Genomic DNA, 14,524 nt, shown 5'->3' with positions numbered 1-14,524 from the left:
CTCATAAAAGACTAGACAAAACCCCTAAGTTCTAAAGATGCTCAGCCAGGATAGTAACTTCCAAAATGTAACACCTGCACAGTATTACAAAGTCCCCTTCAATCTGTCAGAGATTATTAGAGAATAATACACTTGAATTAAAAACCATGTGTGATTAAGCTTAGACTCTAAAATCAGCCATGTGTAGTCCTGAATCGTAAAAGGTTCCTTCTTCATCTGTTAACCCAGAATTCCACAGACCATTACTCATGCTTTGGAACAAGAACCAAATCCAAACACTTTGGCTGCAATAGGGACTGAAGGCTCTACTTGCTACTTCTGTGGAAACAATAATGATCCTTGCTTTAAGAGTCTAGCTCGTGATACAATTTGCTCGAAATGTCATGAGAGAGTTCACTTTGCAAGGGCTTCCTGTGGACAGACTGCCAATAAGAAAAACTTGTCTGCTTTAAAGTCATAAGGAACTAATGAAATTGATGGATTTCAAGTCAAAGCCTTGTTTGAAAAAAGGATTTGTGAAAGTTTGATACATAGAAATTTCGCAGACAAAGTTTCCCTGACAGTTTATCCTTTATCTGGTGTGGTATCCATGGCTACTCCTGCATCCAGCACAGTTAAGGTCAAGGGAACATGTTTGGGTAATCTTTCCTATCAAGGGCGCAAGTACAGTGGTTTCAAGCTGTCTTTCCTGCCTGGCCTTTGTGCTTACCTTATACTGGGTCTTAATTTCCAGTCTTAGCACTTAAGCTTTGTGTTCCACCCCTGTCTTTCTGTGGTTTTAGGAAACTAAATGTTGAACCTCCTGAGCCACTAAGAAACATGTCAGCAGATTGCTATTCAATTACCACCAAGTCTCAATGATACAGCCAAGAAGATTCTGCCTTCATTGATGAGGAAGTGAAAAGGCTTTTTTGTGAATGTATAATAGAACCAAGTTGCTCACCATGGCGAGCTGTGGTAACTAAGGAAGAAAATCTCAAAAAGAATTTCACAATTGATTATTTGTTGACCATCAATAGATCTACTCCCCCTTGATGCTTTTCCTTTGATGAAGATTAATGATATGGTAAATGAGATCGCCCAGTACCAGGTGTTTAGCACCATTGATCTCCAAGGAGTTTATCATCAAGTGCCACTTGAGGGTGAAGACATACCTTACACAGCCTTCAAAGCTCAGAACAACTTGTATCAGTTCACTTGTGTGCCATTTGGCATCACTAATGGTGTGGCTTGTTTCCAGAGAGAGATGTTGAAGTTTGTTGAAGAGAATGATCCTGCGGCAGGTCATAAACAGTAACAATGTCAATAGCTACATGCACATGTATATACATGTCTATATACTGTAGTCATCCTTCTTAACCACCCATTTTGTTTTCCTTGTTACATGAAATTTCATGTCATTTCATTTCATTGAATTCATGACTTGAGTGTTTGACATTTAAGGATGTAAATCATTTTCAGCAAGACATAGAACCTTTTGTGTTGATTGTTTTCAGATAGAAGATCAAGAGGGTACTACTTTGATAGAAGGTCTCCTATTTCAGACAATATACAAGCTTTGCAAAGAGAGCAAATGCTCACCTGTTCATTATGTTGCTTTTGAAGGTACAATACTAATATTTCCAATTGTAGTACAAGATAGTTGTGAGTTAGCTTCTTTGATGTAGCATCTACAATGTAGATTAATCAATTTCCCTTAGACTGACTCTGAATATGACCTTGGTATGATATTTGGTTGAAACAACTAATTTGCTGATGAAAAACTTCAATAGTGGCAAATGAAAAGATTCAATAGATTGCTTGACATAAAAAAAGTAGAAGTAGTAGTTTGGTAAAGTGCCTTCTGTCAACCCCCTCTTAAACTCTCTAACTGACTAACAGCCATTAAAATTACTGGAAATATGTAAATCGTTAACAGAAAGAATATTGTGACCAAGTGGAAATGAATAATACAAACTTGAGGCTTAAACCTTATGGATAACCTTAATGTTTTCAAGTTGGTGGAGCATGTTGTTGATTTCATTATTGTCTTACTTCCTGGTTGTTTCAACTCTGTGGAAGGCAACTGTTTACAGCTTTTGTAAAAGTTTAAATGGGTTTTTCCTTAACTCTTATATTACTTTTTCTGGAGCTCTGAAAATTCTGGTGTCTTTTGCAAAGCACTGCAGTTATCTTTTTTCATAGTACAGGTTCCTTGCAAGGTAAATTTACTGTAAATATCCTCCTATATTTTGGAAATATTTATCTTTTTAATTCCTTGCAGCCATGAAGCAGTGGCTTGTTTCCATTAAAGCTCTTTTAAAAAAGAAACAACTGTACAAAAGTGTCCACTGGAGGACAAAATTGGATTCAGACCATACTTGTAATCTCATTGGTCTTATCTGGGAGAACTTAGAAGATTTTGTAAGTTGTAGCTTCTCAAAGTTAAGGTTAACCTGAGAGAATCTTTAACAGCTTCTTAGAATGCTGAGTTCTGACTTAAAGAAGTCTATTGAAAACATCAGATCATATCTTTACTGTGACTACACCATGTTTGAAAAGGTGCATTCTTAAAATGTTTTCCATTCACAGTAGTGCAGAAAGCTAACATTTTCAATTTGTTCTCATGATTGATTTCCTAATTACACAGTTGTAATTGTGAAGAAGAGCTCCCCAAAAAACCTGTCGGCCGTCTGTCGACCGACAGTCGGCCGACAGTCTACCGACAGGTTAAGAAAAAAGAAAAAATTGTGTTAAAAACGAACAGTTAACGTGACATAACAATCCGTAATGGTGATGTATGACTCGACAGACTTCACCTACTTACCGATCGACGGCAAAGTTGGTAGTATGTAAAGAAACGTTTCTTCCAAAATGTTATCAGATGCGTATAGGATATATCACTTGCGTAATTTACAACACACCAGACAATCTAAGAATCGCATGGGAAGATAATTTAATCAACAGTCTACCGACAGGTTAAGAAAAAAGAAAAATTGTGTTAAAAACGAACAGTTAACGTGACATAACAATCCATAATGGTGATGTATGACTCGACAGACTTCACCTACTTACCGATCGACGGCAAAGTTGGTAGTATGTAAAGAAACGTTTCTTCCAAAATGTTATCAGATGCGTATAGGATATATCACTTGCGTAATTTACAACACACCAGACAATCTAAGAATCGCATGGGAAGATAATTTAATCGAAAACTCGGCCAAAAACTCTGAAAACCATAAGCTACGTATCAATACAAACACTTTCGTTCAAATCGCCCAATTTTACGAGTGAAATATCTTGTATATTTCACCACGCACAAAACGGCTCCTTTAGGAGCCACCAAATCTTGAAAGTCAATTGTCAACGTATTAAACATGTTGGATGTCGTTTTCAAGCGAAAACCGAGAGAAAACATTAAGGTTTGTGTTAACGTTTCACGGACAAGCTACCGACAAGCTACCGACAGGTACCGACACATTACCAACAGTCGGCCGACTGTCGGCCGACTGTCGGCCGACAGGTAGCCTATATTTCAGGCAAAACCTGTCGGCCGTCTGTCGGCCGACTGTCGGCCGACAGTCGACCGACTGTCGGCCAACTGTCGGCCGACTGTCGGTCGACTGTCGGTCGACTGTCGGGCGACTGTCGGCCGACAGTCGGCCGACAGACGGCCGACAGTCGGCCGACAGTTGGCCGACAGTCGGTCGACTGTCGGCCGACAGTCGGCCGACAGACGGCCGACAGGTTTTTTGGGGAGCTCTTCTTCACAATTACCAATACGGTCGTTGTATTGGTCTGAATTATAGCAAGTAATTCTGAAAAGTAATTCCAGGCCTACCTTTTTGTTTCATATTTAAATTTTAGATAGAAGGTGTTCCAAGCTTGGCTGTGACATTGTTTGATCTATTTCTCCAATGGCACAAAGATGAAGAAATTGCAAGAAACTCACTGGATGAGCAAGTAATTAGGTCTTGACTGGGTGCCATGAAAAGTAACACAAAAAGCTTACTCTTTGAGGAGTTTTGGAAGTATTTAGTTTAGTTTCAGGAATGTAAGCCTTTTATATTTGGCAATTTCTTCTTTTCTGTACCCTTTAAAAATCTAAAGCTAGCTCTCATTAAGTGGCACTGATGTAAAAGTGAGTTGAACAAATTTAAATTGTTGAGTGTACTAAATTTTAAAATCATAGAAATAAGTTGGAATCAGGGAACTCTGTTTTTGGGAACTTCAGTGGTCTGAATTTTTGAGACATCCAGAGGTTAGAGTTTTGCTAGGGTCTAATGTCTGAGTTATCAAGGTCTGAGTTTTGGTGACACCTGTCTCAACTGTATCTAATGTTAACCCTAGGATAAAATAAAGTACAAAAAGTGTTGTAACATTTTCAATGATAAAATCAAAATTCTGTTGTTTATTTTTTTCAGGTGTATAGGTCACTAACACTAAAGGTTCTAGGACTTCCCTGGCATGTGAAGGGAAGATATGGATTGCTCTGCTCCCTTGTCCACCATGTTGAGCTCCAGAATGTAAGGTCATCTATGCGAACCCTAAAGTATTGTGGGTGTAATTTACTGACCACCAAATCAAAACTTTAATGCTTTTGTGAACAATTTCATAGAAATGATCAAAAAAAAAAAATAAATAAATAAATGTATGGTTTTGAGTAAGTGATTTCAAACTGAAGGTGATGAATAACCAAAATAGATAATGCTGGAGAAGTTTTGGCTGCATGGGCATCATTTTCATATGTTCTTGCCTTTGATATTGTTACTATCCATGATAACATCACAAACAGCAACTCTCTTTGACAATATTTATACCAACTACTTTCCACACAGATATCAAACAACTGGCTTAATATTAAAGAAATTATATTTGTTCTAACTACATCCCCACAAGCATACCTGGATATAATTGTGGTAGCTTTATTAAAAAAAATTAGGACATAATTTTTTTGCTCAAAAAATCAAAGGAAATCAATCAGCTTAGGATGCCCTGGTTATTCAGGAGTTCCTTTAAATCAGTAAAACATAAAAACTGTATATTAAGTAATAGCTCTCTGTTCCTTCTCCTTGAAATACAGGATATAAGAAAAATCTTGGAGAAAATTAAACCAATGTTTGGAAATTGCAAAAAGATGTGTTATGACCAAATAAGAAACTAAACAAATGTATGAGCAACATGAGAGCTAAATGGAGGTTGCTCAATCTTAATTGAGGACTTCCTCCTTTAATTGTCACCAATGTCCTCCTATTAGGGAAGGCTTACACCAAGCAAAATGCCACTGTTGGCCAATTTTCCATGTATTGTGTATGTGCTATCACTATGAACTGTAGTTTTATGAAAATTCCATGAATTTCATGTGAAAAACCCATGAAGATCATTTCATGGCCCATGAATACTGCAAAATGAAATTTCATGGGGTTATTTTTAGCCCTGAATTTTCCATGAATTAGGGGAATTTTTTTCATGACCCATGAATTTCTTCAAAGTCTATTTTTATGACCCATTGATTTGCCATGAAAGTCACCAGAATTAATTTCATGACCCATGAATTTCTTTATATGCCTACTTTCATGACCCATGAATTTCTTCAAAGTCTACTTTCATGACCCATTAGTTTCCCCAGAAAGTCATCAGAATGAATTTCATGCCCATGAATTGCAATCAAACAGCATTTCATGGGCTAACAATTTATTTGTTTTGGGAGAACAAAATTAATGGGCCATGAATATTCCCTGAAATCTGTTGCCCATGAATTTCATTGATAAATCCATAGGCCATTAAAAGTGGTATTAATGAGTTCATCACAGTCACTGATTTATCAACGAGCTGACTTTCATGATCCGTGGAACTGACTTGTTATAAATTTATCCACTGATGGAATTTTGGTGTACAGCGCGAAAACTGTCGAATGAAAATGTCCCTAAACATCTTAAGTGGCCTTTGTTAACGTAAAATGTACAGGAAATCACAAAACAATGACTAAAAACAATGGATCTTCAATTTGCTCCTTTGTTGAGACAAATGGGGCTGGAGGCAATGACCCAGATGTTTGATCCTCACTTTGATTTTTTGGGGCATTTTTGCCTTCGCCATGCCTGGACGACTTTGTTGACTTTTTTTCTGCCTCACTGCTGGCTTTGATTGTTAGCCATGACTCTGGAAACCTGTTCAAGGCCTTCTCTTACATTCTTACGACTGAGGAATCTTCTAGGGCTTTTCCCGTAAGGCAGCTGCAGAGTACAGATGCTTAAATTGCACAGCAATAGTACGCATTGCATCTACACGAAATGTGGAACAAAACAATGAAAAATCAATCACTTTGTCACCTCAATTTGGAACTTTGAATAGTGTGCAAATGTAACCTGAAAAAAATGCTATTTTTACCTCGTTCATAGAGTCGCCGGTTAACAGAGTCAGGCCATCTTCTCAGTCGGGATGAAACGTTACCTTCATGTATTCATTGAGATTGCCTTCTACAACATCGTTGTTGATTTCGTGATCGCTTTCACAGGAATCACTTTCGATGTCAGCTCTGACTTTCTTGGACTCTGATGTCCTGTCGATTGTTACTTGCTTCGAATTCCAAATACCGAACAGCTTTTTGTGCTGCTTTATTTTGTAAGATTACAGACGCAGCAACGAGACCTCTTCGGAGTCATTTCGTAACGTCGAACACGATAACCTGTGAGGTCACTATGTGACCGCTGGCCTATGATGGCTGCGATGACCTAAGGTCACCACGTGAAAGTACACGTGATTTACGAAGAAGTGGCGGTTTTTTTCGTACCTCGAACGGAATGGTTCCATTCCAATTGCATTTCTCGTAGTGTTTGTGTAGCAGTCTCTTTTTTTCCAGATCAACGCAATGGACCGTCTGAAAAGTTTTTTCAAAGAGGTTTCCTCAAGATGAAGTTATCGATATGCATTACAACGTGAAGGGGTAAGTTCAAGCTTGGTCATCTTATTACGCGTAAACATCGGAGCGCGCGCGCTAACTATTGATTTAACTTAAAAATTTTTATTCTGTGATCATCTGGCGAAACATCACAAGAGTTTGTATGGAAATACTTACGACCGTTCTTAGGAATAAAAAATACAGTCAAATTCTGAATACGAAATACCTCACCTCACTTAGGTTTACTACGTACATAAGAAAGGCTCTTAGATAACTGATGATGTGCTCCCTTTATTTTGCAAACAGTGAAGAGTGTTGGTCTACAAAACTGATGAAAGGAAATGCAAACTTGCTAAAGCAGCCTATCTTGGTCCAAATGATGATGAAGATGCAAATAGTAATGATAACCGAAAGAAGGATGGCACATTCAGGTGGCCAAAACAGAGAGACACTGACATAGTCAGCCATAGATATATCTTCACACATGCAAGAGTGCAGAAAGTTGGTAATTGTTTTGTTGTTAGTTACCTTGAGAGTATTGATCACAAGTGTAAAACATATCAAGAAATCTACATGAATGCTGTTACATAAATAGACATTATAATAACTGTCCATAACATTTTACACATGATATTAGACGAAGGAAATGATATTTGAAGTTTAGACAAAAATACATCAAACCAGTGAGTATATTTTCAATAATTTCGTCCAAATATTTTTCACATCAAATTTATTTATAATATACCTTCAAAATAGTTTAAATAAACAGAAATATAGGAGTGATATCAAAATAGAGCTAAAAATCATTAACATCTTAATTTTATGCAGAAAATTTCATACCAACTTTTTTTATTTAAGAAAGTGTAAACTGAATTATCACAATTTTGGAATCCTAAAGTAATATTTATGTACAGCTGGTGAAACAAAATAAACTATCAGAGAATCCAGACTTCTGGTCATTTCTTTCATGTGTGTGTGCTTGTACAACAGGACCAAGAAGTTTCACAGATAGGTTAGTTCTTCAGTGTATAAATTAAGTGATAGTGTATGTATTACAGTTATGGTATATCTTTGGTACAAGAAAAGTGAAGAATTTTTAATTCCAAATTCACAGGGTTTCCAAAGAATTTTCATGGTGCTTGCATATTCCTAACAACCCCATGAAAACTAACTGGCAATTAACTTTCATGTGCCATGAAAAAACCATGTAGAGGCCATGAAAATTCAAGGAAAATTTTCATGGTCAATGAATTTTTTACATATTCACAGGATATTCATGGGTCATGATTTGCTGCAACCCATTAAAAACTAGTGAACTTTGACACCATGAAATTTTGGGCTTGAAATTCATGAGTTTCTCAGTACCTTTGAAAAGGCCATGAAATGCCATTTTCATGGGTATTTCATGGCTTCTAGGTCACTTTACTCAGTATTTCATGGGTCGTGAATATGGAAATTTTCACAGGTTTTTCATGGGATTTTTCAGGTCTTTTTCATGGCACTGAGACCATGAAAATGTCATTGATTTAACCATGAAAATCCTGTGAAAAATCTGTGAATTTACAATGAATTATTTCACAAGATTTTCATGGGTTTTGAGTTCATAGTGTATGACCTTTTAAATGTATGTCAACCAAATCCACCTTTGGCTGCCTTGTACCTTGTCCCAGCATGTGTCTGTAAACAACTTACATTTTGTAAATTTTATCACATATTCCAGGTGGAAGCCTACATTGGCAACAGCTAATGAAAGAGAGCACACTATAATATGCCCAAGAAAGCCTATGAAATATGACCCTTTTCTCTTTACTTGATGTATTTGCACTAATTTGAAGAATAGACATGGCAAAATTGGAGATAAATTGGAGTTTTAATTTTGCTTTGATCTACACTAACATGTGTAGTATGGCAAGAAGGGGTGTCCAAGTGCCCCACCCAACCTGCCTCTTTCAAAAAATAGTCTTTGCATGTGTAAGCATTCCTATGTATTCTGCAGTGATATTGCTTACAGTGCACCACATTATACACTTTCAAGGTTTCTGTGAAGTTGTTCAGTACCCCTTTCTCCTGATTGAATGCCTGGCTACTTATGTACAAACAACCTAACCATTGAACTAAAAATTTCCCATTGCCTTTTTTGATAGAACTGTTATTTTAGTTTTGTAAAATTGTTTGTGTGTTTACTTTGTCTCTAGATTTTGGAAGCCCACCCTGCCATTTTGGATGACCTGATTCGCTGCTTGGGATTCAATCAGCTAACCTCTGCCTCCACCAGTGCTTTCAAGGCTTTTCTTGAAAAGGGGAGGTACATGATGCAACTTCTAACATTTTCAACAAAGTCAAAAGATTAGATAATTTGTTTTTATTGCTTGAGTTGAAAATGTAAATGGGTCACTGTAAAGAGTTTCTGAAGCTGATATTCAAAGAGTCAGCCTTCATCATTCACTCTGACAAAGGGCTAATGTTTAAAAAAAAATGTTAGCCTCAGAAACTTTTATGTTTGCCAATTTACATAATCAACTCAATTAACAATTAATCAAGCTATCTTTTAATACCCCCAATTATGCAACACCACAGTTTCTCTTGAAATGTACCTCCTTTATTCAGAAGATGAGAATTCACAAGTATATGTAAGTACTTGGTAAAACAAGGCATCATTCAAATTTCCACTAAAGAAATGTTAAGATTGGTCTTTAGACCTTTTGTTCCAAGAAAAAATCTCAGACTTATATAGAACCCTGGAGGTTGAGGAATATGAAACTTCTTGAGCAAAATGGTATGCACTTTGTGAAGTGCTACAGTGTTTTATATCATTATGTTTATAGTGGCAAATCCTTGGAAAAGCCGGTGGCTTTTTACATGGGACAGTTTCATTGATACAGTATCATGCTACTTAATGACCAGTTGCTTATAACATTAATTTCTACAGAAACAGTTCAGGGAGTGAGCAGCTTGCTCAAAAGGTAGAGTTTCTCTTCTCCATATGTTATGCTTGTTGAGTGCAGCACACTAAAACTCTAAAGTAGCCTAGTGGGCAAGTGCAAAAATTGTTTGGCAAGGAGGTCTTTTTTTCTTTGAGAAGAACCAATTATTAGATATCTGTTTCATGATTGATATCTGGAAAGATAATTGAGATGGATAGGTTAAGAGATAGGAACAGCACAAGTAATTCTGGACCCTGCGTTAGAAATTCTTATTTCTCAATATTGTGGCTGTGAAATCTGAATCCTTCCCAGCAAAACCAGAGGTAAGAGCATGGCAAGCAAACTTTTTACTTTATGCTCAGTCATTGGCTGTAGTCAGCATAGAAAACAGGTGCAATTTCATTACATATCAGTATCTGTTTTGCTTGATGACATTTATGGCTATACAAATCAGTAGCATGTGAAGTGCAGACGTGATTACTGTATGTTTACTTAGTGCTAAAAAGTTACAACGTTTGGCAAACACCAAAATTAATTTTGCAGCATAGTTCAAACAGACACTCCCTGTCCCACTCTTTGAAAAGGCTCTTGCCCATTGCTGCTGAACATTTTCCAAAGGATTTTCCTTAAAAAACCAAAACTGGTGCTAACCAAGCTCTGAAATATTGATTTGTGAACTAACATGTAAATGAAATGGAAAGTTCATTTAATAACTTTGCCATCCTGTTTAATGAGTAATTGGCTAATACTATGTCTCATTGGACAAATGGCCAAGGTAAAATCTTTGGGTCTGCAACAGGCCTTTCTTTTCCTCCCTACCCCTTCTTCCTTGCATGTTGCTTGAATTTGTTTTGTATTTTATTGTTTGTTTTTTGCTTGCTTTTGCCTCATGCCCATGTGCAGCTTAAGCATGTGCGACTTGGATAAAAGAAAATAGAAAGGCTTGCTATTCAGAATCTGGATGTTGATCTGATGTTAGTGAAGTAAGAGCCTTCCAGCCCCATTTTGATAAGTTATATTGTTGCCTATAATCTTTCAGCTATGATTCTAAGCAGAATGAGGAAAAGACAGTCCCTAGTGTCAATAAAGAGTGAGAACGGAGAATTTTCAACTGCTATAAATTTGCCTCCTATAGAACTGATTCACAATTTGTTTAAGAAAGATAAAATTCATTCATGTGATCATTTGCATAGAAGACTTTTTTGCTGCACCTTAATTGAAATTCGGTAAAATTATTGCAAATATAAACTCAATCGTGTACATTATATTGTGTCAGAAGCATCCCAAATTCTGATTAGTTCCCTGACACTGCTTTAGTCCTTGCATTGTTCAGTGTCAGTTTGGTGTAATGGAGATATAACCATTTTTGGTCTGTGGCATCATACTTCTTCTTCAGTTATGTTCTTTGATATTTTCCAGGATGTGTCTGTGTTCATGCAAAATTGGGAGAAAAATTGGAAAGCAAAATTGTTTTTTGCCTTGACAAGTAAAGACAGGTTTGTTTAAGTAAGACTGACATTCCAATAATCGTTTTATTCCCTTCCTTCACTATGTGTTATAAAAGGTAAGTAAACTTTTAAAATTGATGGACTTGCCACAATTATTTTGGTCACAATTATTCGTGTTTAACTGCAAGCAAGCACAAAGCTGGTGAGAATGAATTAACATATGAATACGCCTAGTCATTGCACATGTAGAATTCAACTCAATGGATTGAAATATGACCCATTCAGAGAAATAATTTTCATATGCATGTTTTTGAAAGGTATATAGCAACAATTAACATGACTCTACTTTATTAAAATACTTGAGCAGCTGTTGTCATGTGTATGTGTGCAAGATTTATTTGATCAGCAGTGATGTTTCATTGAAATGGCATGTATCACTCTGATGTGTGTCTCCCTTTAGGTGTTTTCATCAATATAAGCTAGGACTTTGTATTCTTTACTCTGTCAACAGATTGCTGCAGAAGAATGCATGCTTGTATTGGCTGCCATGTGTACTCAAGTTGTTTCCTGAATATGTAGCCTCACTGCTAAAGGAACTTAGAGATGCATGTCATAAAGCTGAGAACAGGACAACAGTTTTCTTGGGTTTTCTTTCAGTGTTGAAAGTTGGTCGTTCATTAGCTCTTTTACAAGTAGAAGACTTAGTGAGTGATAGAATGTTACATCTAGAACAGTCCCTTTTACTGTTGGAGTATATTGAATGTGATGCATGCTTTCAACTTTGGCAAACTTGATCTCTCAGTATTTCTAAGAGAGTTTTTTATTTTCGCTATTTATGTTCTTATTTATGAATGTTCCACATTTTTATTATTGCCTGGAAAAATAAGTACATTGTTGCCTCAGGGGTTCATTGATTTGATTTCTTGTGTACATGGTTTTTTTTCTTCACCAATCCTCTTAACAAATAAATTGACTTCCTTACTTGGTTCTTAGTGAAGAACTTGTACAAACATTCATGAGAATGACACAAATTCCTGGTAAATTTGATTTTTACCCTCTACATCAATACACTCTTGCCCAAGCCCAACAACACAGATTGGCCACCATTTGGCAGATTTTCTCTCTGTAGCTTTTTATAAGAATTATAACTGCTTTTGGAACAGAATAAGACAAACAGGGCTTGATGACATTGTGAGCAAAAGACTTTCACCTGCACCAGTTACTTGTGAAAATGAATTTTTGGAAGATTTGAGATATGCAAAGAGTGGACAAAGTCTCATTTGATGGCTCTAAAATAGGTTTTGCTAAGATTGGCCGTACTTGATTTCCAATTAGAGCCTGCTATTGTATCCCCAGTTTTTAGGGAATATCCTTTGATTCTAGTGCATCTCAAAGATACTTCAATGTTCTAGAGCTGTAACCAGCAACTTGGTCACAATTAGCTTTTGACATCATCCACACGTAACATAGTGTCTTGGAAATAAGATAGCAGCGATGGAAAGTTTTGTTCATATATTTTCTTTCTCCATTTTTAAACTTCCTTGACATGCCTCAGTTAACGCACTGTATGAAAGGGACTTTCCTCCTTGCACACTATTCACCTTGTCCCATGTTGTAAGAAGTGATCCATTAAAATTGGTAGAATGAGTTATTGATTGACTGTTTTTGGTTTCGTCAGGAAGAGAATTCTCTCAATGAGGGTCTGACTCACTTACAAAACGACATTAAAGCTACTGCACTGTCCGTGATCAGTTTCACACCAAAGACAGCAGGTACATGTGAGATACACCTCAAACATATCAGGCAATGTAGTTTCTCTGATAATCCTTGATCACATTAGATGCAGCTTATACCAGAAACAACGTGAACAGTCAAGGAATTCTTCTGCCGAACAGCTTTTTATTGATTGTTTTTCTTTTATTGTAAAGTAGTGACAAGTTTATAGAAAAGGGGTTATTTGGTTAATATAAAGGTGTTAAATAGACTCAATTTCCACTGCTTTATTAGGTGCGGACTTTATCCCTTTAAGCCTTTGATGTAGGATCTCAGGCTGGTCGTAATCAAACTAGACACCAGCCCACTGAAACAACTTACTTGAGTTGACTGCCTGTGGGTCATGTAGATGACCTTATCACTCTCTTACTGAGGCTGCTTGTTTCTCGTGGATGGGAGATAAAGGCTTAAAATTGTCTTTGAGTGATTAGTTAACAATTACTGACCAAAATGGGGGTGAATAGTAGTGGATATTTGCAGAAGCCTGACCACTTTCACCAACACTGAGGTAAATTATTGGTTCAGTTCATACCACGCAGAAACCAAATATTTATCTGTCAATATACTCAAAATGGTCGGAAATTTAATTCTTAACGAGCAATTTGTAGAAGTGAAATAGCACTTTCTGTTCACTTCTGAGCCAGCCAATCAGCGCGTGAAAAGCACTGTTCACTTGTTTGGTATATTTTATTCTTGTTGTGCGTTGACTTATTTGAAAAGTTTTGCTTCTTACTACCCTCTTCCTAAGTCAGTTGTTGTTTGATTTCACATGTAGAGCCCCTTTCAACAATGGAACAAAGGCTTCTAAAGGATTTTCTTCCTAATAATTTGAATATAGCGTGTGCTCCATTCAGGCAAACACTTTTCGTGTCTATGAAGAAAGTACTTGGAAGAGTTAGGGATAGTTGGTCAGTATTGTTTTATGATTCAAATTTTCAAAAAAATTTACCGTAATTTGAATTTTAGAGCATAAGGTCAAATGCTTATGTTTAATCCTGGTTATTTGTGACTGCAGCTTGATCTTGTTGAAGGACCATCATCAGGAAGACATGGACTCTCCTCTACCTCAGACAGTTGATGAAATGTTAAGTAAGTGCTGGTGGCATGTTACATATAACAACAAGTTTATTGGGTTTTTCCTAGTTTTATATTTGAAACAAGAAAGCCAGATATTGAAGCCTCTGATGTAAGATTCATCATATGTTTCAAATTCAGTGGGAATAAGGTCAGTAGTTTTCTTCAGTTTCGATATTCTAGGGGAAGTAAACTTTTTTTTTTGAATGAAGGGTGCGATATTTATGTTTGAGAGTGTGGCAGATTGTAACTGGGAATTATTGGATGAGGTTGAGCAAGACCGCGTAAAATACCAATGTAGAGGTTCGTGTCAATCAGAATCTCGTTGGCTGATCAGAACTGATATAGTGATACCAATGTTTACGAGATTATGTATATCTTCTTCACTTATGTTGTTATACACCTTGCATCTACCTCTACCAAGG

The 14,524-nt window shown here is 36.7% G+C and overlaps 1 protein-coding gene across 5 annotated transcripts in view; it reads left to right on the top strand.

Annotated features, from left to right (window-relative positions):
* The window catches only part of LOC131792934 (tRNA (32-2'-O)-methyltransferase regulator THADA), a 49,688-nt gene that overhangs the window by 15,640 nt on the left and 19,524 nt on the right, over positions 1 to 14,524 (top strand). For all 5 annotated transcript variants that reach the window (XM_059110343.2, XM_059110342.2, XM_066170155.1 and 2 more), the window contains 11 exons: positions 1,497 to 1,605; positions 2,264 to 2,403; positions 3,847 to 3,942; positions 4,404 to 4,505; positions 9,076 to 9,185; positions 9,810 to 9,843; positions 11,224 to 11,300; positions 11,764 to 11,956; positions 12,931 to 13,024; positions 13,801 to 13,933; positions 14,041 to 14,114. In XM_059110343.2, coding sequence (XP_058966326.2) covers positions 1,497 to 1,605; positions 2,264 to 2,403; positions 3,847 to 3,942; positions 4,404 to 4,505; positions 9,076 to 9,185; positions 9,810 to 9,843; positions 11,224 to 11,300; positions 11,764 to 11,956; positions 12,931 to 13,024; positions 13,801 to 13,933; positions 14,041 to 14,114 — 1,162 coding nt within the window. The remainder of the gene's footprint in view (positions 1 to 1,496; positions 1,606 to 2,263; positions 2,404 to 3,846; positions 3,943 to 4,403; positions 4,506 to 9,075; positions 9,186 to 9,809; positions 9,844 to 11,223; positions 11,301 to 11,763; positions 11,957 to 12,930; positions 13,025 to 13,800; positions 13,934 to 14,040; positions 14,115 to 14,524) is intronic.

This window comes from Pocillopora verrucosa, chromosome 7 (assembly GCF_036669915.1).
Source record: "Pocillopora verrucosa isolate sample1 chromosome 7, ASM3666991v2, whole genome shotgun sequence".
NCBI lineage: Eukaryota > Metazoa > Cnidaria > Anthozoa > Scleractinia > Pocilloporidae > Pocillopora > Pocillopora verrucosa.
The sequence above is the reverse complement of the archived record's forward strand: the minus strand, read 5'-3'. Positions and strand labels throughout refer to the sequence as shown.